We start from the raw sequence: 23,051 nt of genomic DNA on the forward strand, positions 1-23,051 counted from the left end.
GCGGGGAGGTGTCCGCTGCCCTGCAGCGGCTGAGGGCTAGTGCGGGAGACGCGGGGTGCGGTTTTATCCTCCTCGAGGTGGATGCTGGACAGGTCCTGAGCTGGACCCTGGCTGACTTCGAGCATTTTTCCTGACGTCAGCTCAGGCATCGACAACGTGAGCGTTTAACTGGCCTGCTAGGGAGAGGCAGATGCTTTCGTGGAGACTGATACGACATATGGAGACACATGCGCGCTCTGCTTTGCCATATCGTGACAGCGGAAGTCACTGACGTCTGTTTCTGTTGAGGGCCTACATCTTGCATACAGCCGGTAACAGTTTAAAAAGCCTGGTTTGATTGCCCGTCACCGCCAGTGCACAGTCTTTCCAGTCTAGGAACGTCAGGTTTTGATGAACCTTGAAAATTACTGACCCAGTAAACTGTTATGACGCCTTTTAGGCCATTAGCAGATATGTAAACATGGTTTTACTTTCTGAAATATAGGCCTGATGACTGTAGCTGCCAGTGCGTGACTGCTTTTAAGGTTCCCTGAAGCTCCATGTGAAATTATTAGCGCTTTAATATACAGGACTGACCTGGCAGTCCGTAGGTTGTGAGGTTAGTGGCAATTGGCTGTATTCAATCAGTCTAAACATACCAGCATCAGGATCTTGCTTTACAGGCTGCCTTGGGATTGACTTCCAACACTTACGTATCCTTAATACTCATTTTCATTATGAGATAAAGTTAAATTACCTAGAAGAATAGCCACTTGCAAATGGAGTCTTGAGATTTTTCTTAATTATAGTTAAAACTTTTTCAGTCTACCTCAGTTTTTAAACATAGTTATATAGCTCAAGATCTGCAGCCAGTTAGTGATAAGAGCCTCATTTTTTGGATGGTCATCTAGAAGCATCTCAAAGAGACCGTATTTTCAGGGCATGCTGAGCTTGCTAAACATCTGAAAACTGTCTCTTCATAGCAACTGAAAGGCAGGATTCAAGGTCACCTTTGGTGATCCTCTGTAGAATGCAAAAGCTTGGGGATCCCTTCCTCTATCTGGTTTGTAGAGAAGTGAACTAGTAAAAAGGCAATCCTGCAGAAGCTCACGAGACTGCATACCTACGTATGTGCCTTCATACTGTTTGAGATGTACGGGTTTGAACCTCAGCATGCCTAAAGATAACCTTGGGGGCAGGAAAGGTCGTGCCCCTTCATGTGTGTTCCTCTACATTGTTCAAGTTTTCCAGCAGAAGTCCTTTGATGACTCACTGCTTGTGCAGACAGCAGTAACTTGTTCTGTGTGAACAAATCCTCTGAGACTGCAGATTGCGGAGGAAGCCTCAAGTCTAAGAGACTCAAATTAATACAGTGGACGTCCTTCTGCAAGTCTAAACTGTGGTCCACACAAGTATGTGGAAGAGAGGGGGTCTACTGAATTTCTGCATTTGAGTTTATTTTATGCTGTGGAAGACTATTCTCCAGGCTGATGGTTGTGTTCCAAATTTGGTTTTCAGAAGCATCAAAAGCAGTATCATTTGTGTCTACTTACAAACCGTGTATGCTCATTTGACCCAGTAAGCTATAGGGCAGTAACCTACTGTGTCCTGCCAGGGCAAAGCTTCCAAGACAACACAGAAAACACCCTTACATCTTTGGAAAAATGTGGGACAACCCTCTTCTGTCATATGGTGTCATGTGTTTGTTCAGATGGTCTGCAGTTAGAAAAATAATATGAGAAAAAGGAAAAAATTAAGGATACAAGGGAATGTAATACAAACACTGTAAGGGTCTGATGAAACTAAATAGATTCCTGTTTGGAGTGGAGTTGAAGAGCTCAGGATTAGTGGATTCAGTTCTGCTTCCACAGAGTTCAAGAGCAAAACTCATTTTAAAGTCACCTGAATCAGGTGTTACTCTGTTACAAAACTGACTTCTTTACTAAGTCAGGCTTGTCCGGAGACACTGAGGGTGGTAATAACAATAGTCCAGCTGGATACATACCTATTCCTGATTCTGCAGTTTGTGTTATGTTTCACCCATGCACTGCCATTGATCTTTCAAAAATCTATCTTTGTTTGCTTGCTTTGGATACTGCTCCCTGTGTGCAATTTAAATATTAGGTAAGAAAAGCGCAAACTTTGCTGACAAAGTTGAGTAAGGTTCCTGCTGCCCCTTTGGCTGTGAATATCAAAATACGTTCCCAAACTTTGCTTTTGAGCCCTTGTGTGCATCAGTTATTTCTTCAGAATAGGAAATAAAAACTGACACTTACCATTATTCCTACTCCCGTTTATGATATCCAGTGCAAGCCATGGAAAGCTATCATCATGCCACTAAACTGACAACAACCCCCTTTTCCGGGGTCTATCCCATCTTATTTAATCAGTGTTGGTAAAGCTCTTGAAACAGTGGTGTGTGCACTTGAGACTTAAAAGTGTAGTGATCAAAAAGCAGTGGTTTCTCGCAAAACTTTTTGCTCTGGTTTGGAAGAGCCTCCATGGTTAGTGCATAGAAGAGATAAAAGCCTATGTACTTCTCTGATCTACCTTTGAGTTTGCGTGTGTGGGATCAAGCGTAGCTTAAAGCGTAGTCAAGAGCAACTGTACAGTCCAGTGCAAGTGTAGTGAGAGCTGTTTGGCCGAGCGGCGTGGGCGTCCTGCCCTGGGGGTGTGCAGAAGGCACCCTGTCCCAGGAGGGCTGGGCGTCCGTGCTAAGCCTTCTGGGGTCAGAGGCTGCAGTGGAGCATGTATGAAAGCAGAGTTCAGCCCCACAACACAGGACAAAGAATGAGTGTGTTGTTTATTTAAAAGATGATAATTAGCAACCTTAAAAATCATTACGTCTGTAGTATAATATATTGTACGCTGTAGTTTGCCTGTGGGTGAAGATAAAGTTATTTAGTTAATTATGTTGTTTTAGTGCCACGGGCAAAGTCGTTGTTTAGGTTAATGCATTTGCTATCCACGTAAGTGATTTGTTTGTCCTCGTATTGGAGTGTTCTGATCTTTACATCACTTTGGAGAAATTAAATTACAAATTTCTGTTTTAGTAGCATAAAAGGCAAGAGCTGGTTGTTTAGCGGATACTATGCTGATTTTCTGAATAAATCTGAAAAAATAAAGCTGAACTTAATATGTTACAAAAGGCTTTAAATTAGGTATTGCGCTTTTCTTCTATTACGTGCACCATAGAATCATAGAATGGTTTGGGTTGGAAGGGACCTTAAAGATCATCTAGTTCCAGCCCCCCTGCCATGGGCAGGGACACCTTCCACTAGACCAGGTTGCTCAAAGCTTCATCCAACCTGGCCTTGGACACTTGCAGGGATGGGGCATCCACAGCTTCTCTGGGCAACCTGTTCCAGTGTCTCACCACCCTCACAGTAAAGAACTTCTTCCTAATACTTAATCTAAATCTACCCTCTTTCAGTTTAAAACTACTACCCCTCATCCTATCACTACACTCTTGGTTAAAGCGTCCCTCCCCATCTTTCCTGTAGGCCCCCTTTAAGTACTGGAAGGCTGCTGTAAGGTCTCCCTGGAGCCTTCTCTTCTCCAGGCTGAACAACCCCAACTCTCTCAGCCTGTCCTCATAGGGGAGATGCTCCAGCCCTCTCATCCTTTTTGTGGCCCTCCTCTGGACTAGCTCCAACAGTCCTTCTTATGTTGGGGACCCCAGAGCTGAATGCCGTACTGCAGGTGGGGTCTCCCCAGAGCAGAGCAGAGGGGCAGAATCACCTCCCTCGACCTGCTGGTCACGCTGCTTGTTACGCAGACCAGGATGCTTACAGTATCCTTCCAGCCTGACTCAATGTGGAAAAAAAAAAGAAAAAAAAACCATCCTTGGTTCACTTTTGCCCTATAAATGAATCTGTAACATAACCAAAATTTATTGGGAGATAAAATTTTTTTTCCAAACTTCACTATGAGATGGCAGTGCATTTTGGGTGAAATTGAGCTCTCTGCAGAGGGAAGGTGTAGGGCATACACATCACTAGGATGTGCTCCTGAGAATTAAAATTCAAACTGCAAAGGAGTCAGTAAGAGTTTGACTGTTGATTTCAATGGCAACAGGACTTCACTCTGATGGCTGAAGTAAGATACGATTCTTGCATTGGCCCCTCCGCAAAGAAATGCATACAGCCTTTTTTTGCACTTCCTAAACTTTGTTTGTAAGAGAAAAGAAAGTCACTCAGCTAACCTCCTACATTATTAATTTGTGAGTCACCCAATTCTCCTTTAATGTTTTTCAAGCAAACCAGTGTGATTCCAGAAAGGATGCCTCTAGAAAGTTAATTAAAATAAATCCATGTCCCGTATTTATACTGGGCATGAGATCATCATAAAGTCATTTAGGAGCAATAGTTAGCTACCCCACACAAAGAAAGCCCACATGAGCACCCACAAGAGAAGAATGAATATTGTTTCCCTTTCTAAAACTCACCAATAGACAGATTTCATATAAAACCAGGACATCCTGTATTTAGGGGCCAGTGTACATTGACATTGAGGCTAATAAGGAAAGTTTTGGAGGCATGTTTCTCTGACCCAGTGGATGGATCTGTATTTAAGTATAATTGGTTTTCTGGAGTCACGGGGCTCTCAGCCCTGGTGAAGGTGCCTACAGAAGGCAGCATAGGCTAAAGGAAACCTCTCCTGTAGTAAAGTCCTTGTTGAGAATAACAGTGCACACAGTTGGTAGTCCCAAGGGAACTTACTTCAGTTTGCTCTGTTTTTGTTTGGAAATTACCGCTTTAAAGTTAGAAGTTAAATTTTTTATTTAAACATGGATACCAGTGTGTTTGAATTCCTATCAGAACAGTGACATGACCCCTATCACACCCTATATATCCTTAGGCATCTGCTGCAGCACTCATGCAAATGTATATGCAGTGCTTTGCAAAGGTCCATGCTTGTATCTGACTCGTTAGAAGTTTGTTTTCTCATACCTGAAGATCCAGAAGCCTGACTTTTCATTCGCTAGCAGCTTGAACAGTTAGTTATTCTTGTGCAAACTAGAAGTAAAATACAACCAATATGAATGGAGAGTTCAGATTTGGTAGTACTGCACTGTCCCAGTGCAGGAATAGGTGACAATACCAGGTACTGGCTGGTGGAGAAGCAAATTGTAAGCCTGTAAGTATAGGTTGTCACTTGTGTCCTTCCATTTTAGCTGTGTTGGAGCCTGCTAGATTGTTTTCTTTCCCACAATAAAGGTTTTGGGGTTCTTTTTATTTAGTTAGTTAGTTATCTATTTAGTTATTTTTAAATAAAGTATTTAAAGTGTTTCCTTGATGAAGCAGACTACCCTTAGGCTAATATTTAGTGAAAAAAAATGGTAAAACACCAAACTTTAATTAAATGCTAGTAGGTAAGGCTCCGAGATAGGTAGCTCTAGTCCAGCTATAGTCCGTGTTGGTGTTCAGCAATTGTTTTTAGTTATGATGTTTCAGTATCTCCTGTCAAGGCATGGTCAGTCTGGAGAAGTATGGATCTAGATAAAAAGTGGTTAGTCCTTTAATACACTTTCACTTCCTTTCTAAAATGCACAGAATGAGGATTATTAGACTGCAACATTCATTACCAGTTTGAAGTGGGTCTGTTTGATGTTCCATGTGTTTTTCATCCTTTCCTCTACTATCCTGGTTTTTACCATGGAACTATTACACACAAACCACAGCCACAGGTAGGATGCTGCTGGGTCAGCAAGTGCTGTATTCTGTCCCCTGTGACCAGCAACGATGCTACCAGCAGCGAGTGGCAGCCTTTTGTGGCGAAGCGTCTCATGGCATTTGCTGAACTTGCAAGACACTGTGCTACAATCCAGTAGATGAAGAGATACTTGGCTTTCGTGATGTCCAACTTTGTTTGTATTGTTTAATGTTTTTAGTAAGCAAATGGTTTAAATATTCCAGTTCAGTGTTGTGCTGTGTTCAGAAGCAACGCTATCAGTAATGTCTGTGGGAGGTTCTGTGTTTAAGGGACCAGAGAGTGGTGGGCCCCAAAGGAGAATACGTTGCTATTTCTGTTATGTGTTATCTTCACAGTACTGAAATATTTTGGTTTCCAAACTTTCAAAAGCTGTAGGACTGATGTGGTCACTTACAGGGATTGCTAAGTCACATCCCTCTTGTATAGTGCCTCGTGCTTTCTATTCACAGTGAGTTATTCTTTCCATATTGCAGTCATGTTTGCTTTTCCCTCAGAAGTTGTTAAATACCAATACTTTATTAAATCAAAGCAAAACAGTCATCCAGTTGGATTTTTATACTTTAGTCAAAAGCCAGGCTTTGGCATTGATTTTATTGCTAGGTTTATAAAACAGTGACTACAAAATACCAAAAAGTTGCTCATAAATACTGTATTTCTATGTCTCTTAGCAGTTACATAGCTCAGCCCTCTGCCACCCTTCTGCTAGAAAATTCTCATGAGGAAGTAATGGAAGGAGACAGTAAGTTAAATGACTGAAGGGTCAGTTCAAGTTTTTATGTTTTATTTCCTGATTTGTAATCATTTGCATAAGCAATGCTTACTTCACTGTGTAATACAGTATATGAGTGAGTTCAATGTCTTTTTATGCATTTCACCCTACAGTATGTTTGAAATAGTATATGTTGAGGATTTCTGTATTATGAGATGGAGTTTTATTTTGTATTTCTGGTCAACTTTTCTTATTTGTGTTTCTGTTTCAAGCTGTGAGCAGGATATTTATATACGCTTTCTTAGGTGACTTATCTGATAGATGGCTTTTGATCTTATTTTCTATTTTTTCTCTTTAACTGAACTTAAAGCCACATATAGTAAGAAAGTGAAGATGACGTTTATCCAAGTGATTATTGTTAGTGCTAAGAGTGTAGGGCCAGATTGTTTTATGTACCTGATGACACCAGTGCAGAAATTGGTTCTGAAGTGGTCTTAGCAGTGAAAAGAGAATTTAAGGAGTGTCTCAGTACCACTTGGGTTTAAGTGCTTTCTAATCATGTATTTTTAAAAAGAACTGAAATCATACAAGCAACCACAGGCTGGCTGCAGTTCAACTGCTGGCTGTTTGCACTGCTGATGGAATTTTTCCCAAAGGGTAAGGGCAGTTCACACACACACAAACATGAGGTGTGAATAAGATATGTGAGCTGGCTCTCCATGAGTTTTGATCATTTAAAGATTTGCAGTTACACAGCTAACTGTTAATAGAAAGGTATTCTTGAGCAAATGCATGAGTCTCACATGTGTAATCATTCCACTGCAGTTCCTAGTGGCTACAGGTATTTTTCTCTCATGAATTCCATTTCTCAAACTTCATTGACACATATACATCATCTTGTTTTCATATGGACTTTAATGACCTTGTTTGCACTACTAAGCCCTTCATCTTCTCAAGTGTCATGTATGTGAAGAGGTCCAAAATGTGCATGAGATTTAGCTTACTACATGCTTTCAGAGACCTTCAACAATTTGAACAGATGGTAAAAAATATTTTTGCTTAAGAACTACTTAATTCATTCACCTTTGTCAAGAGGAAACCTTGTGAATAAGGAAGAGTAAGGTCAAGACTGTTTTTCAAAGCTACCCTGAAGTATTTGAGGCTTTTATTCTCCCTAAACTAGATGGAAATTATACAACCATGATCTAGAAGAAATCTCAGCTTGTATTGTTTCTTAGAGCTGTAAAACTCTTCAGGAAGAATCTGCATCATCACTGAGTTCCTTGGGTTCTGTCAGTATTAAAAATTACTGCAATGGGCTCCTTCAGTAGGTATACACGTTTAATTACAAAAGCCGAATAATTTTGCAGTAGACTGGCATGATTCTTGTAGAGGTTCCCTTTGTTTCACAATACAGGATTTATTCTAAGAAAAACACTGAAATCAGTGCAGATATTTACATCATCAGGGATTTTGTCCCAGGCATGTATTATACTCTTGCATTTGAAGTGGAAAAGACAGCAGTTCATTATGATAGCAAGGTTTGGGGATTCGTACTTTTCTTTACTGGCACCATGTCTTGTCTTGCAGAGACAGAGCAGTGATGGAGCCAGGTGCTGAGATGCGTGGTGTGTTTTTTGCAGCTTAGAGCTCAGTGGCTATTTCTGGAGCATTTTAGTTGTATGCTGAAGTAATTATTTCAGCATTTTGAGGTTGAGGTACCTTATCTTCTGTGGGATCCATGATCTGTTCAGGAGGGCAGGAGACCTCCACACTGGAACTGTCAGAGCCCCCTGGGAGCCTTGGGGGGCTGATTCTCCTGGCTCTGTTGTGATAGATCAAAACAGTTCTGATACTTTACAAAACCCAATTTCTCTACACATGGAGGAACCAGTTTTCCAAAAAGCAATAGACCAGCCATGTCTGCCTCCTAAGTACTATGTTATTAAAATAAGATTATTACCTAATGAGCTAACTATTGGCATTTTTCTTCTTTTTCAATATGAAGTTTTCCAGGTGCTGTGTTTATGCCAAGAGGTACTTAATACAAGCCATCTTTTTCATTTCTAGCCATTAAATAACAATAATGCAATAGAACAAACCTGCTGTTTCCTGTTGCTTCCTGTGTTTGTATTTTGCGCTTGACATAAGAAGCCACCTTGTTTATGTATCATCAGTTTCACTGGATTTTCATAATTCATTTCACTTTGGCATTTACATGTTCTTGCAGTTTACTTTAGGTATTACTCTAGTCCATATTATCATAGTGTCTGGGTGCTTGTGTAGTTGCTTTGGGGTTCCATCTCAAGAGGGTAATTTTTGAATTGCCCCAAACTGGTTTTTTTTTTCCTTTGGAAAACATTAAAACATTTATTTTCGCACATTACTTCTCCTATGCAGAAGATCTGTACCTCACCAAAATTCCACGTACCTCCTCATGTAAGTGCTAAATTTAGAAGTAAATATTATTCAGATCTCTTTTGTATGACTGTCTGCATGGCTGAATTTCATTAATTGTATTTTGATGAATACATTCTTTTAAATTCAGATCTAACCTTCCCTCAAATCTTAACATAATACAAAGCAACATTGTAATACAGAAACACACCTCTATGTACAAATACAAGCATTATAATTTCCTTCCAGGTGTTTTCTGTGTTCTCACAGAGCTCTCTTGAGCACAGGAAGAAATGCTCCTAGTGATGTTCAACAGTACAGTTACTATAAATATGCTCTCTTTCCAGTGATGTTACCATCATACTGCATGGCCATCACATGATAGATGTTAGCTCATTACTGAAGAAATATTCCTCTATAGAAGCAGCTTAAGGGATTTCATTTAGGTGCTTCTGCACCTTCTGCATAACAGTTGCCATTTCTGGAATAACCTTATCTAACAGACTTAAACATACCAACAAAGTAGGAGTAGGTATCTTTCTCTCCTGAATAACCTGGGCAGGCGTTACAAGTCTTTAAGCCTCACATTGCTGGTAAGTGAACTTCAGCATACCAGCTAATTTTAGAAGACCAATGTTCATTACATACAGGGAATTCAGTTCTGTAAATTTATATATACACTAGGAAAGTGCATTACTAATTTATTGATTCTGCAGATCCAAAATATATGCACTTCAAGCAGCAGTCGTCCAAGGAAAAAAGATCCAAATTGTAAATATGGGAACACCTGCTGCTGCCCTTACATTGCAGTTACCCCTGTGGGTAACCCATTACCTATCAGTCTTTCAAACTGCTTATTTACACCTCACCCATCACAACTAATCCTTGTAGAGTATAGGCCAGTAAAACTTACTAGCAGCAGTGGTTTCCTGTCTCATTTCTTTAGGGACTTTCTTTTCAAGATTTTTTTCTTAAACAGGACAAGTGGTTTCAGAGAGTGGGCAAAAAAGGCTATACCTTACCTTGTTGATCATGGAGAAATTTGTACCTTAGGAAGACTTCATGGGCATGGAACCTATATTCAGATTTGGAAAGAATATTCCCTAAGAAAGGTAAAGGTATTGTCTTTTTGTTTTAATAAAAGTAATAATTCTTAATAATTAGCTTGCTAAGTTAAGGCTTAGTTTGATGAATGTTTTCTTTTCTTATTCATATGAGTAAACTTGGTGAGTTAAATAGGACTGTATGACTACAGTTGATACACAAAAGTAATTTCAGGAATCCATCCTCATGCTGTACTAATTTCTAACCTTTAAATACCCTTTAAATAAAGTAGTTTAAATAAACCAGTTAAATTAAGGGAGTTTTTCCTTTGGCTGTGAATTGATTTGGGTATTATCCAGCATTTGTTAAAATCATATTCAAAGTAGAGAGTTACATACTCCTTGTGGACTGCGTGACTGAGATGGAAAACCTGTATACTGTTTAGATAATGTTATACTTCCTTAGACTACCTTTTCAACCTCAGTAACATGAATGTTTTTTGTTCTTTTTTTCCAGAAAGAAGAGGATCCAGGACATTTCTTCTTTTCCGTTTAAAAATTGCCAAAAACTACTAAATAAATTATTTCTGTTTCTCAAAATAAACAGTTTGCTACCTGCTTTCTTGTGCAGTCCTTTTAGTACCCAAGATGAATGAGGCACGTATGTCTGATTGTTTACACGTATGTGACACAATGTAAGGAGAGCAGTATGATAAGGGCTACCCTTGTCAAATACTGGCATTTATTGCTGAATTCAGGGAGTTTCTCATTTATCTTGGCTGTTAGAAACTTGTGTTCTGGCATCTGATGGGCAGGGAGATTCAGAGATTCTACCTAAATGCTGAATTTCTCCTTGGAGTCAAGCAGAGAGGACCGTACAAGGAGTTCTTCAGAGAACTTGACTGGAATGCCAGCTTTTCTTTATAGGCAGGTTGGGCACCAGCATGAGGATGATCTAGCAGCCCTCTTCAAGAGGGCAGAAAGCCAATTGCTAGGAAGCACTAGGCCCAGGGTGAGTCTGTAGTATATTTAACTCAGTAAGTACACTTATCAATATACTTACCTGATACTTAACTCGGGTCTTCAGCATGAGAGTTTAGGCACTTGTCCAGGAGCTGGGAGATCCAGCCTGTTTGGCAGCAGCTAAGCACCTCTTCTGGGGCCTATAGCCAATGTAGGGCCATGGTGGTCAGGGTGAATGTTTACTTCTAGATCCTCAAAGAATTTTTTGCACAAGAGGCATACTTACCTTTGTCTTGGTGCAGCAAGCACAAGAATTTTCATCTTTTTTCAGTTTTTTATGTTTTCTGAAAACTGGGTTCCTTTTTTATCTTTTTTTCTGTCTGCTGTTAGAAAATTGTGCTATTCCTTCTACATTACTGAATTACTGCACTAGAATGCTGAAATCATGCAATTCAGCTGGAAGATTAATGAGGTGTGATTTCTTTTTCCAGAATAAATTCTAAAAGCTGAAGGTCACAGGAGATGTACACAATTTATTATTATGGTTTATATTTTGCTTTGGGTGAATATACTTTATTTCACTGGGAATACAACAGGTGTGAAAAGTCATTTGCCTTTTTATATAGGGGCATATACTGTTTATTACTAATGTTTTCCTTTCTTACTTATTAATGTCTACCAAAAGCATTGTAAATGTGTTGTCCATATTTATTTAAATAACTTTTGCTCATAATAGTATTTTAAAAGCTTGAAATTGACCCCCCTACAGTGTTGTTTCTATGTACCATACTCCAGCTCACTTTTTTTTGCAAGGTTGGGGGTTTTTTTATACATAGGCAAATGCACACACACAGAGCCTCCTTGGTGAACTATGCTGTTGATACCTCATCATTCGATTGAGATGCAATACTGAGGCCCAAGCTCTAGCCACTTGTATTTCAATGATAGCCTTCTAGCCATATTTTACCTAATATGTTCTTAGTGTGACTGGCCATTGCATTCATTTTTGGAAATGGCCCTTTCTCAAAAGTAAAAAAATTACTCCTGCATGAATCAGCCATTCTTGCTGGACATGATGTGAAGAAAAAAAAAATTCACCTTGAGGACAATCAAGCATTGGAGCAGGTTGCACAGGCAGCTTGTGTGGTGCCCATCTTTGGAGGTTTTCAGACTGACAAAGCCCTAATCAAGCTGGTCTGAACTCAGTCTTTGCCCTGCTTTGAGAGGATGTGGGACTAGGTAACTTCTGAGGTTCCTTCCAGCATTTCCATGATTCTGCATTAGGGTATAACTTCAGGGAATGGTCTAGAACAGCAGTTACTGGATTTTTCCATTGGTAACTCCATTTCCAGATCTGAGATGCATTTTTGCAGTGGGAAGTTTCACAGGGGTTCCAATCCTAAACTTCAACACCCCAGCCCCTTGCTTGAGGAATTTCAGAACTTACAGTATTGTATCTCCTGGTCGAAATTAAGCAGGAGATTTATTTATCTAACATATTTTCATGCCTAGCACTTGCAGCCTGACAAACAGCGTTTCATTCAGGGCCTCTTGAAGAGGGCAGTTGAATATATACTAAAGTATATGGAGATTGGGAACCACTGAAAGGATGTGGCTGACCTTGGATTGGGAACAGTAGGAGTGGGAGCCTGTGCCTGCAGGAATCCCACAAGCATTTCTCAGAGCCTTTACTAACAGGCAGCAGACTCAGCAGCTCCTAGCTTCCACACTTTGCCTTCACTCCTTCTTTCCATACTCTCTGTTTGGATTCTTTCTGAAGAGTTTTTTGAGCACAGCCCCTTCCTTCATCCCTCTCCCTACCCTGGCTATCTTTTCACAACCATGTGCTCTCTTTCATTCCCCTAAAGCATGCCACAGTACTTCCTGCAAGTCATTTTTCTCCATTTAAGTAGTACTTAAACTGATGGGATGAGATGGTACAGGATGGAGCATGGGAAAAAAATTAGCTGCCAAGGGATTTTAATTTTTCTAGTGGCATAACACAATCAATTATATTACACAACTAAGTAATTCTGTGTTGATTATTTCATCTTGTTTGCATGTCTAAAAAATTCAGTGAGATGTCTCTCATACCTTATCCATGAGAATAGATTTGTGGACTTCTAGAAGCTATTTACATGCATAGTAGGCAGAATACAATGTATTTATGTACAACTGTTGAAAACTTCTGATGTAGTGCTCCTGTGACCATCTAATAGTACTGAAAAAAGGGAAGCTAAGCTTCTTAGCATGCATCTTTATACTCAAGTCAGTATAAGATAAAGTATAATTTACTTTATAATATATTAATATCAAGGACTTTTTTTCCAATGTAGTAATTATTTCTGCACAGCATTAGCACAGGGTTACTTAGTCTCTTAAAAATTATTCAAAAGAAACATTTCCTGGAATTACAGTGACTGTAGGGAAGTATTACTGAAGACAGGGCTTGTTCTCAGGTATTCCTAGTGATGTTTTCTGAAACTCTGTTGAACTTCATATTCTGGCATGCAGTTAACGTATTTGTGTCAGTGAACCTAAGGGCAGACCTTCAGACTTTGAACTTACTAAGATTTTACTCTGAGCATCAGAACTAAAAATCTTGCAGTAAGCCATCACATTTAATGCAGAAAAGTTGATTTTAGTATTCCAGCCACCAATAGCAATGGCAGCTTAGTTATCTTACTTTTTTTTTTTTTTTTTGCCTTTGCTACAGATGCACACATGTGCAAATCACAGACACATGTCCACCCTGAACCACCTTTTCATTATTGTTTGCAACTGGCAAAAGATTATTTTGGAGATGATGACCTTGCTCTCCATTGGTTTTTTGGTACGAATTTCTGTCTCTTGGGCTCACAAGAATGTAGCTATCAAGGAGAGTGGAGGGATAGATTATATTTATGGGCTTAAGCCTAGACAACATTGAGAAGATGACCAATCCACTCAGCCATAATAATGTCCCCTAACCTTTTAAAAAAATTTCTTTACAGCAGCTTATTCTATTGTCTTTTCCTACATAATTAAACAGTTATGCCATATGCAATTAAACTGCAAAGTCTTGGGAAAAAGCTGCATTTCATGATGACTGGAGTGATTATATGAAAAAGAAACTTCCTAAACTGCCAGGGATTTTCAGAATTAAATAAGAATGTCAGTAGACACTTCCTATATTTATGAATATGAAGTTAAAAGCAAATACATTTTTTTCTATTGCATTATCCAATGTCAGAGCTATGATTTTAACACTGTTACAGCTTTTTTTTTTAATGCTACTTACCTGTCAGGAGAACACTGTAAAATAAAAAAGTACATCTGTTGTGCCTTCTTGAAACTGCATTAAGTAGGGTCCTCACAGCTAGAGTGAGCTATATGTGTGAGAACAACTTGTTACTCCCCTATCCTCATCAGATCTGCATGTTGAGATCCAGCTATGTTACTGCCACCTTTCATAACAAACAAGATTAGTTACTGACATGGCACTTTTCTTTCTCATTTATTCCCGATTGACACAGTTTGCAGGGGAGAGGAAACAGGTCCATACGCTACCATGATGGAATCAAACACCTTCGTGGTGTTAAATGCCAGGTTGAAGCTGCCATCGCCTAAGAAGTAACATTCACAAAAGCTAACTCAAACCTAGTGGCAGTCTTGCTTGGCAGCCTCTTGTCAATGAAGAGAGACAGGCTCCTCCAGGCAACAGCTAAATTAGTCTTCTGCTTCGAATCGTTGTCTGGAAGGGTATTCCTCTCCTCTCTGTTGTCTGGACCGTTTTCTAGATGAATGAGTTTCCTAAGCCTGATGATATGCTTTGTGAGTCAAGTCCTATGCTGAGAAGGTTAAGCTAAATTCCCCCGTGGAATAACTTTACCAAAATTAGTGGCATTCACTGACAGCGAGTATGGCTCAAACATATTAGAAAATGCCATTTGAATAAAATTGCGTTGTAACTCCACTGCCCCCACTTCAATCAGTTATCAGAAGTCCCACTGACTTCACTGAGGATTGGGTTTCATCTGAAGGGTCTTGGGATTTACATGGCATGTAATGAAAATCATGTCAATTTAACAAATAAGCAAAGAAAATACTAGACTAGCATCAACAAATAACAAAACATTGAATAAGAATGGGACACCATGCTCAGCTATCCCAATAAATTAGAGATCTCTCACAACTTACCAGGCAGTGGGAGCAGCTAAAAAAGTGTTTAACAGAGGAAAAGCAAACAAATTCCTGTAAAATGACATTTGCTTTCTTTACTGGGCTGGGCAGCTCCATTTTTGAAGTAGCCTCTAATGAAGCTGTTCAGTCTAAACCAGAGTTGTGAAGCTCTTCAGACTTTTTTCACTGAAGCAGTGGCAATGGAAAGTGCAGAATTAGTCTCTAAGTGATCCGTTCAACATAAATGTAAATGTTGCAACATTTTGATTTGTTTCCCTTTTTTATTTATAAAATAAATATATATTTGATTGTCGTATATATACAATTTTGGCAGAAGTCACCTTAGCTTTCAGGTCTCAGTGAAGAGAACTGTTCACAGTTTATTTGGTAGTAACAACTGATACATGAATCCAAAACTAATCCTTCTAGATTATTTGTATGAATACTTGTTGCTGTCTTCCCACGTATTCGTGGTGTTGAGACCTAGGAGAAATGAACCCATGTATGTCACAGGAAACTAGGTTTCATATTGGCAGATTCTACTGAGCTCAGGGACACCCAATTAAAAATATTTCTGCCTATGAGAAATGCACCACGCTTCTTTGCCTTTTTTTTTCCCATGGGAACATTTTCACATAGGAATCTACTTTGCCTCCTGGGAAATCATACAGTAACTCTTTGATAGTAGAAGTTGAAATTATTTGTATGCATCCCTTCACAGGGGTGTTGGGAGGGCATGTAATTACCGAAACCAAGAGTCAGTGAGCATTTTTCTTGTAAAACATGGCTGTAAATACACAAAAATAGTCTAAATGGGAAGCTGTGTAACATTAGACTGCTTTAAGCTCTCCTCTGAGGTTGAAGTTAGATCATTTTAAAATAGTATTCAAAAGTGATTTTAAAGAACTTGCAGGGCTTACTCACTTTACATGCTATCTTGGGTAACATCATTTATTCTGTCAACTCTGTTTAAATTGGTTGTATTTTTAGAAAAGAATCCTCACTGAATCACTTTTTTTAAAAAAAAAAAAAAACCAACAATTTTTGTGCAGTCCTCAGCATGTAGATCTCTGTAGGTCACAGAAGAGGTTTACACCTCAACATTTTACTAAAGAACTAGTAAATGCTTTTGATTTGCTCACATGTGAGAAGTAGTTGGTCAAGTAAGGAGTCCTCTGTTAAGCCAAAAGGATTAGAGGTTTTTGCCTGCCTATTAATTTTTAATATTTTATTTATTGTTCTCAAACGACATAATATTTTATTATTTCTCTTCATGATTTGTATTATTAAGAGAACAGTACCACCACTCTCTTCCAGTGAGCTGTTCTTGATCTGAATTGTAGACTGTGTTCAGAACTGGAGCGAGCTTGGTGTTCTTGAGCGATTCTCAATTCAAGCAAACATGCCTTCTTTTATGGGTCTCATTTTAGGAAGCTTTTTAAAGGTATACCAGAACTCTGTAAAATATATTCCCTTTGTATTGCCTGCCAAAACATGAAAATATGGTCTTCCTCTTTGAAGAAGGTGTTTTGATAATGGTCAGTGTTATTTGGGCAATTAATATTGTTCTAGCTTTCACAAGTTTTTCTATCTTACTTTCATATATTGCCAGAAAAATGTAATTGTATAAAAACATAACTTATCTACTGGGTCGAGACAAAAGTCCTTTTAGCCCAACATCCTGTCTCTGATGGTGGTAAAAAGCAAATGCTCAGGAAGGAGCGTTAAAATAGACAAGCATACTTCTTTGGATAAACCCTTCCACCCTCCAGCAGCCTGTGGCTTAAACATGTCCTGAGAGAAAAATTGCATCATTATCTGGGTATTTAATAATCCTTGCTATACTTTTTCTTCCATTACTTTGTCTGATTGCTTTCTTAATCCACAGTATTTGTTTCTTCCATAATACTATATGACAGCGAGTTCCAGCATTTGATTGTACATTGTGTAAAAAACAATGTTACAGTTTCAAATGTAGAATTAAATTGTCATGGTGATAAATACAGTTAACACACCAGATTCTGTCCTGGTCAGTCACACTTTAATTCAAGAATGTTAGCTGGGAGGGATACAGTGGACTAAATGCTTGTATGTCTTTAAGTTTTAATTTTTTTCTACTATATCCAGTGAGTGGACTTTATTAATAAGGATTAAAAATATTGCCTTCAACTACATCTAACTTTTTTCTATTTAGAAGAATATTTAGCTGGGATGCACCTTAAATTTCACCTAAATGAGCCTTTCAGCATTTGCACATATCCTCAGCTACTGTATAGTGGATATCAGGTCTTTCAGCTTTACAGAGTTTAGGTCACAGTTGCTTAGGATATTGTTCTCAGAGAGGTAATTAAACCAAAACATGTATTTCTTGCTGACTTTTCCAGCTCAGGTTCATTCTAAAACTTCCAGGTAAATAGTTTTGCCTGAGGGCTTGTGAAGATGTGCGCAGGCTGAGCTGTCTAATAGGCATGGAGGGCTTAACGGTCATGTAAAGATACAATAAAATAAAATTGTTATAATTTGAAATGTTTATTTTCCAGAGCTCCTTTTGTAGGTTAAATGCACAGCAGTGACTTTTCTCTCTGTTATACAGAGGAGCCAATATACTGTTATACACCACACAACTTCACCCGCGATCAAGCCTTGTATGCCAGAGGATATTGTTGGACAGAATTAAAAGATGCCTTGCCAGGAGTTGATGCCAGCCACTGGCCCTCCTTGTTTGAGCATAAGTTCCTACCTTATGCACTGCTGGCTTTTGCTGGGATAATGTACATTCCAGCTCTGGGCTGGGAATTTCTGGCCTCTACCCGACTGACTTCAGAGCTTAATTTTTTGCTTCAGGAGATCGATAACTGCTACCACCGTGCAGCTGAAGGGCGGGCACCCAAAATAGAGAAACAGATTCAGTCCAAAGGCCCGGGGATCACCGAGAGAGAGAAGAGAGAAATCATTGAGAATGCAGAGAAGGAAAAAAGCCCTGAGCAGAACTTGTTTGAGAAATACCTGGAAAGAAGAGGACGAAGTAACTTTTTAGCTAAGCTTTATCTTGCAAGACATTTGTTCATCATCTTTTTAAGCATCATACCAATTACATACTTGTCCACCTACTATGCTACACAGAAGCAAAATGAATTTACGTGTGCACTAGGAGAGCCTCCAGACAAAACAAGCAGCTCCAAATTGCACATCAGAGTGAACTGTAAACTGCCATCTGTCCAGCTCCAGCGGATTATTGCTGGTGTAGATATCGTTCTCCTCTGCTTCATGAACTTGATAATCCTCATCAACTTAATTCACCTCTTCATATTTCGCAAGTCTAACTTCATATTTGATAAACTGAACAAAGTTGGAATAAAGACCAAGAAACAGTGGCAGAAGTCCCAGTTTTGTGATATCAATATTTTGGCCATGTTTTGTAATGAAAATCGGGACCACATAAAATCATTGAACCGTCTGGATTTTATTACAAATGAAAGCGATCTGATGTATGACAATGTGGTACGCCAGCTGCTTGCAGCGTTGGCCCAGTCCAATCATGATGCCACTCCAACCATGCGTGATTCAGGGATCCAAACAATAGACCCAAGCGTTGATCCAGCAGACATTGATGCTAATGAGCAGCTCATCATTAAGAGACCAAGGAAGAAGATGAAATGGATCCCAACTACCAATCCCCTTCCTCAGCCATTCAAGGAACAGTTAGCCATTATGAAGGTTGAAAACCATAAACCTGAAAAACCGAAGCCTGTGCGGAGAAAAACAGCAACAGACAGCCTTATAGCTCCTTTGTTAGAGTCTGCTGCAAAAACCTCACAGCAATCGTCCACTCATAAAACGGAGCCAAACGCCATCCCAAGCACAAGCAGTGAAAAAAAACACACACGACACTTTTCCTTGGATGTTCATCCGTATATACTTAGTAGCAAAAAACCCAAGCCAGAGATTCAAGCCATCCCCTCGATGCCTACGTCAAAAAGCCAAGAAGGTGGATTTTTAAACCAGGAAGAGAATGTTGTAGTACACGTTACCTCCTCTCTCAAAGGTACAGTATGCCATAATGCCCGTACCACCTCCAGAGACCATAATTTGCATAGCTATCTTCAGGAACTTAAAGCTTATCTGAACTGTTTGACCTACCTTGCTAGATTTTGGGATAGCTAATAATCTTAGGGCTTGCAGGCCTCAGAAACAGAGGTTCTCTCTCTTTAACAGCTATATGGAGGATAAGGATTATTACAGCTGGAGCTGTACAAAACAGCCTGCAGGCTGTTGGTGCAGGTAATTTTTCAAATGTAAGCATATATTCAGTTACAAATGTGGTCATGCCTTGCCAATGAAATGAGGAGAGTTTGGCCTCCATGATACCCTTCCTGCTCCACCAGCACCTAGCACGTTTCAAACCTGTGTTATTTTCAAGTCATATGGAAACTGCCATGGTAGATGACCAGTATTCTGACCAGGGATAGCCACTTAGGATTGTGTGAGAAACTGTGCTAATGGCAGTTAAAGCTGCCTGTAGAAAAAAAAAAATCTCTTTAACTACCAATTCTTAGGGGCTGACATGTGTTTGTCACCCAGGAAATCACAACTTAGATCGTTGATATTGTTCACACAAGAGATGTTTGAAATTATCCTTTGTCTCATGCGGACCAGAGGATGGATGGTCTGAAGTGTGGGTGCCGGTCAGGGGTTCAGGAATTCTGCCATCTCTTCCCATGTGGCTTCACAGGAGATGCTCTTTCTGTGCCCCAGTTTCCTGTGTGTGTCTTGGAAATCCTGTCTCTTTCTTACTTCAAAGGAGTGTTTCAAATATATCAATAATTACTAGGTGCTAGAGTGATGAGGAAAGCCATGTGAGCATTAAGAAAAGTGATAGATCAGTCGATAAACTGATAGACAGGTAGATATCTTCTTGTTTATTTTTGTAAGCTACTGATATAAGAAAGAAGCAGTATGCAGTTGAAGTTACAGAAAGATTTGTACGTACTTAAAGCAATGGCTCTCATCTCATTACAAGCTAAGACCTCCCTCTGGGCTTCGACAGACTGACAGCTACCGTCACCCCACTGCCCAGCAAAGAAGTGATTTGAGGTATAAAAGTTTCTGTCACTTCCAAATCCCTATGCTCCTTAGAGCCCTCCAACTCCCCAATATGCATGTGAGCTATTCTACAGCATTCCTTATCCAGTCACCTGCTCTGATTTCAACTCCTCAAAACTACTGGGGTTTTCTGGTCTCAATTACCTTTATCTAAATTAGTGCTTGAATATTTTAAGGGCAAAAAATAATTACTGTAGTTTTGGGGCTCTGTTAATCCCCATTCCCATTAAAAACTTTCAGCTTTGCTTTTGAGTTAGACCTACATTGCAGTCCATCAGGTAAGGTAGACTTACGATTTGTGGAAAGAGACATCAGTGAATGTCAAATTGCTGAATTCTTTCTAAAGACAAGTGGCTTACAATGTGTAACCACTAGTTTTTCCCATGGAAAATATCAGTGCCTTTTGTATTCCATGCTGTGGATTTCAACAGTCATAACATTTGTCAAAACATTAAATCATAACATTTACAAAACACCTGCCAGACTGTAGAGGAGAATAAAAAATACTTTTCTGTTGTTTTTTGTTCATTTTACGAAAATACCATCCACATAAGGAAGCATGAGCATGCATAAAAAAGAGCGAGATTTACAAAACCCATTTGTTGTTTGTCCTATTTCCCCGAGCTTACAACCCTGTTGTTTCGAAACAGTCCTGTTGGATTTCTCAGAGGGTCCCAAGAACATTCATTTTTGGGTCCAGTCCTGCTCCCACTGAAATCAGTGGCAAAACTGCCAGTGACTTGTATTGGTTCAGGACACTCCTCCCTGATGGACTGGAAGGGTGAAAGACTACCTGTCTTTTAACTGGCTGGTTTGTTTTCTTTCAGACACCCCTCATCCTGCAAAAGAGATCCTATACTCGTCTGAGGCATGCAGAACTGTGCCTGCTGCTGGGGCTTTTGTCACATGTAACCACAACCATATAGCCACAACCGCTGCTGCAACGAGCATGACTTTGAACCAAGTCAAGCCAGAGCCAACACCCGCACTGAACTGCAACCCAGCCCACCCTTTGCTGCACATCAACACACTGTACGAGGACCACGAGGAGGACGTTTCAAACATCGTAGACAATGGTATTCACTCACCAACTGACACCGGGGAAATTCTCTCCATCCCTACCCCAAAGCAGATAAGGTTGGCAACGTTCGATGAACCCATGGCAATCGTGAGCTCGGTGGAGTACTGAAGACCCCGGGCTGCAGAGCCGTGCCCTCATGGCCAGGCCCAAGACCACGGCAGCGCGGGCCGCGGTCCCCCCAACGAGGCAATTCACTGCATGAGCATGGGGAGTTTTCACACAGACTATAGCTTTTGGTAATAACGCCAAACGGTTTTCAGGATCACATCATGAGCACTGTCAGTCATTTGCAGAATAGAATAAAGAAAATGTGGTGGAAATAGACCTCGAACGCCCAGCCAACCGTTAGCTCTAGCTCGAAACTATAGTTTCCTGATTTAAACAGGGATTAGCACAATTTATGAACATTAAGAGTCTGATGGCATGCCACAGTAATTTTAGTGAGTGTTTAAATCCTTTGCATTCGGAATCACTGATTAAAGTTAAAACAACATGGAGGTGAGGTAAACTCTTTTAATGGCAGCAGTTAAATAAGAGTTCTTTTCTAAGCAGAGAGGATTTTTTTTCAATTCAGGATTATGAAAAAGTTATATGCAAGCAAAATTTTTGTTTGTTTGTTTCTTTAGCTCGCTAATGTTGGGCTTGATGGAGACTTAGCTGAAAGGGCCTCACTACCACCAGCATTTAAGTGCAAAAAGATTGATACACTCAATCTCTTGCATTTATAAATGAAAATACCTGAGGTATGCCCCGCCCTTTAACAAGCTTATATGTTTGATGGAAGATGATGAAATGAAGAGTTTATTTTTTTAACTATATTTTACCATGGGAAAAATTACTTTAATAACTTTTCAAACCAGGTGTTGCTTTTAACAAAATGTGTAGAAGAGAGTCATTGTAGCTGCTTATTTTTTCATAGTATATTTATGAACCAGGTTAGAAACTTTCATGGGTGCTTCACTGATACGAAAAATCTTATGAAGGTTGTTACAAAATATCTTACAGAATATGAAACCAGCAAAACTGTTTTCAAATAACACACAGTTAAAGAAGTCTCTGATTTTAGGTCTGCAGACTTGGCTAGTCCTTAATTCAGCAAACACTTAAGGCCATGGATGGCACTGAAACGACTCATGTGTCTAAAGCTAAGCACACACTGAAATGGCTTTGCTGGATCTGGGCTCTAGTGCAGGCAGACAATAATCCTGCAGTATGTGCTATCACTCTGATTCAATATTTGCCTTCCTGGGCTCAAAGCACATCTTCATGCCCATCTTCCTATAACTACGGTATGTGTGATTTAATAGAAAACTCTAGTATAACTAAAACAGCTATTAAAAGTGTATCATGCAATAACCATTATCAGCAAAATTATAGTGAAACAAAAAGTGACTGTGTTAAAATAATATTCCTAGCTGCATTCAGAATTATGGACTATGTGTGTTTGCTTCAAAATTATGTATAATGGTAGAAAAAATATGCAGCACAAATATGGGACTGAAATCTTGAATTTATTTTTAATTTATTACCTCAGACATGGATATATTATACCAATATTTAATGAAAATAGCACTGAAAATAAATACCTATTATTCTGAATAGTTTAATGTGTACTACTTCCTAGCTTAGTTACGTACAAGTGGGGTTTTATCGCAAGCGGTAGGCGGGACACGTAAAGCCACCATTCCCCCCTACCTTACTTCAGTTATGCCCAGCCTTTTTGGCCTGAACAGCCAAATACCAAAAAGGCAGCAAGGCACAGGACACATAGCACAGCAGGGGAGGGGGCACTGGGGGCAGCTGAAGGACCCAGCTGTACCACCCCGAGGTCTCGGCACGGAGCGGCATGGAGCTGAGGGGGGACATGGAGCTCGGTCCCGGGCAGCTGGGAGATGATGGC

The 23,051-nt window shown here is 39.7% G+C and overlaps 1 protein-coding gene across 1 annotated transcript in view; it reads left to right on the forward strand.

Moving 5' to 3' along the window:
• PANX2 (pannexin 2) overlaps window positions 1–22,740 on the forward strand; it is a 26,455-nt gene extending 3,715 nt beyond the window's left edge. The window contains exons 3-5 of the mRNA XM_010581318.1: window positions 6,366–6,433; window positions 17,561–19,012; window positions 20,898–22,740. Coding sequence (XP_010579620.1) covers window positions 6,366–6,433; window positions 17,561–19,012; window positions 20,898–21,259 — 1,882 coding nt within the window. The 3' untranslated portion in view covers window positions 21,260–22,740. The remainder of the gene's footprint in view (window positions 1–6,365; window positions 6,434–17,560; window positions 19,013–20,897) is intronic.
• The last annotated feature ends 311 nt before the right edge of the window (window positions 22,741–23,051 follow it).

This window comes from Haliaeetus leucocephalus, unplaced genomic scaffold (assembly GCF_000737465.1).
Source record: "Haliaeetus leucocephalus isolate CR32 unplaced genomic scaffold, Haliaeetus_leucocephalus-4.0 Scaffold763, whole genome shotgun sequence".
NCBI lineage: Eukaryota > Metazoa > Chordata > Aves > Accipitriformes > Accipitridae > Haliaeetus > Haliaeetus leucocephalus.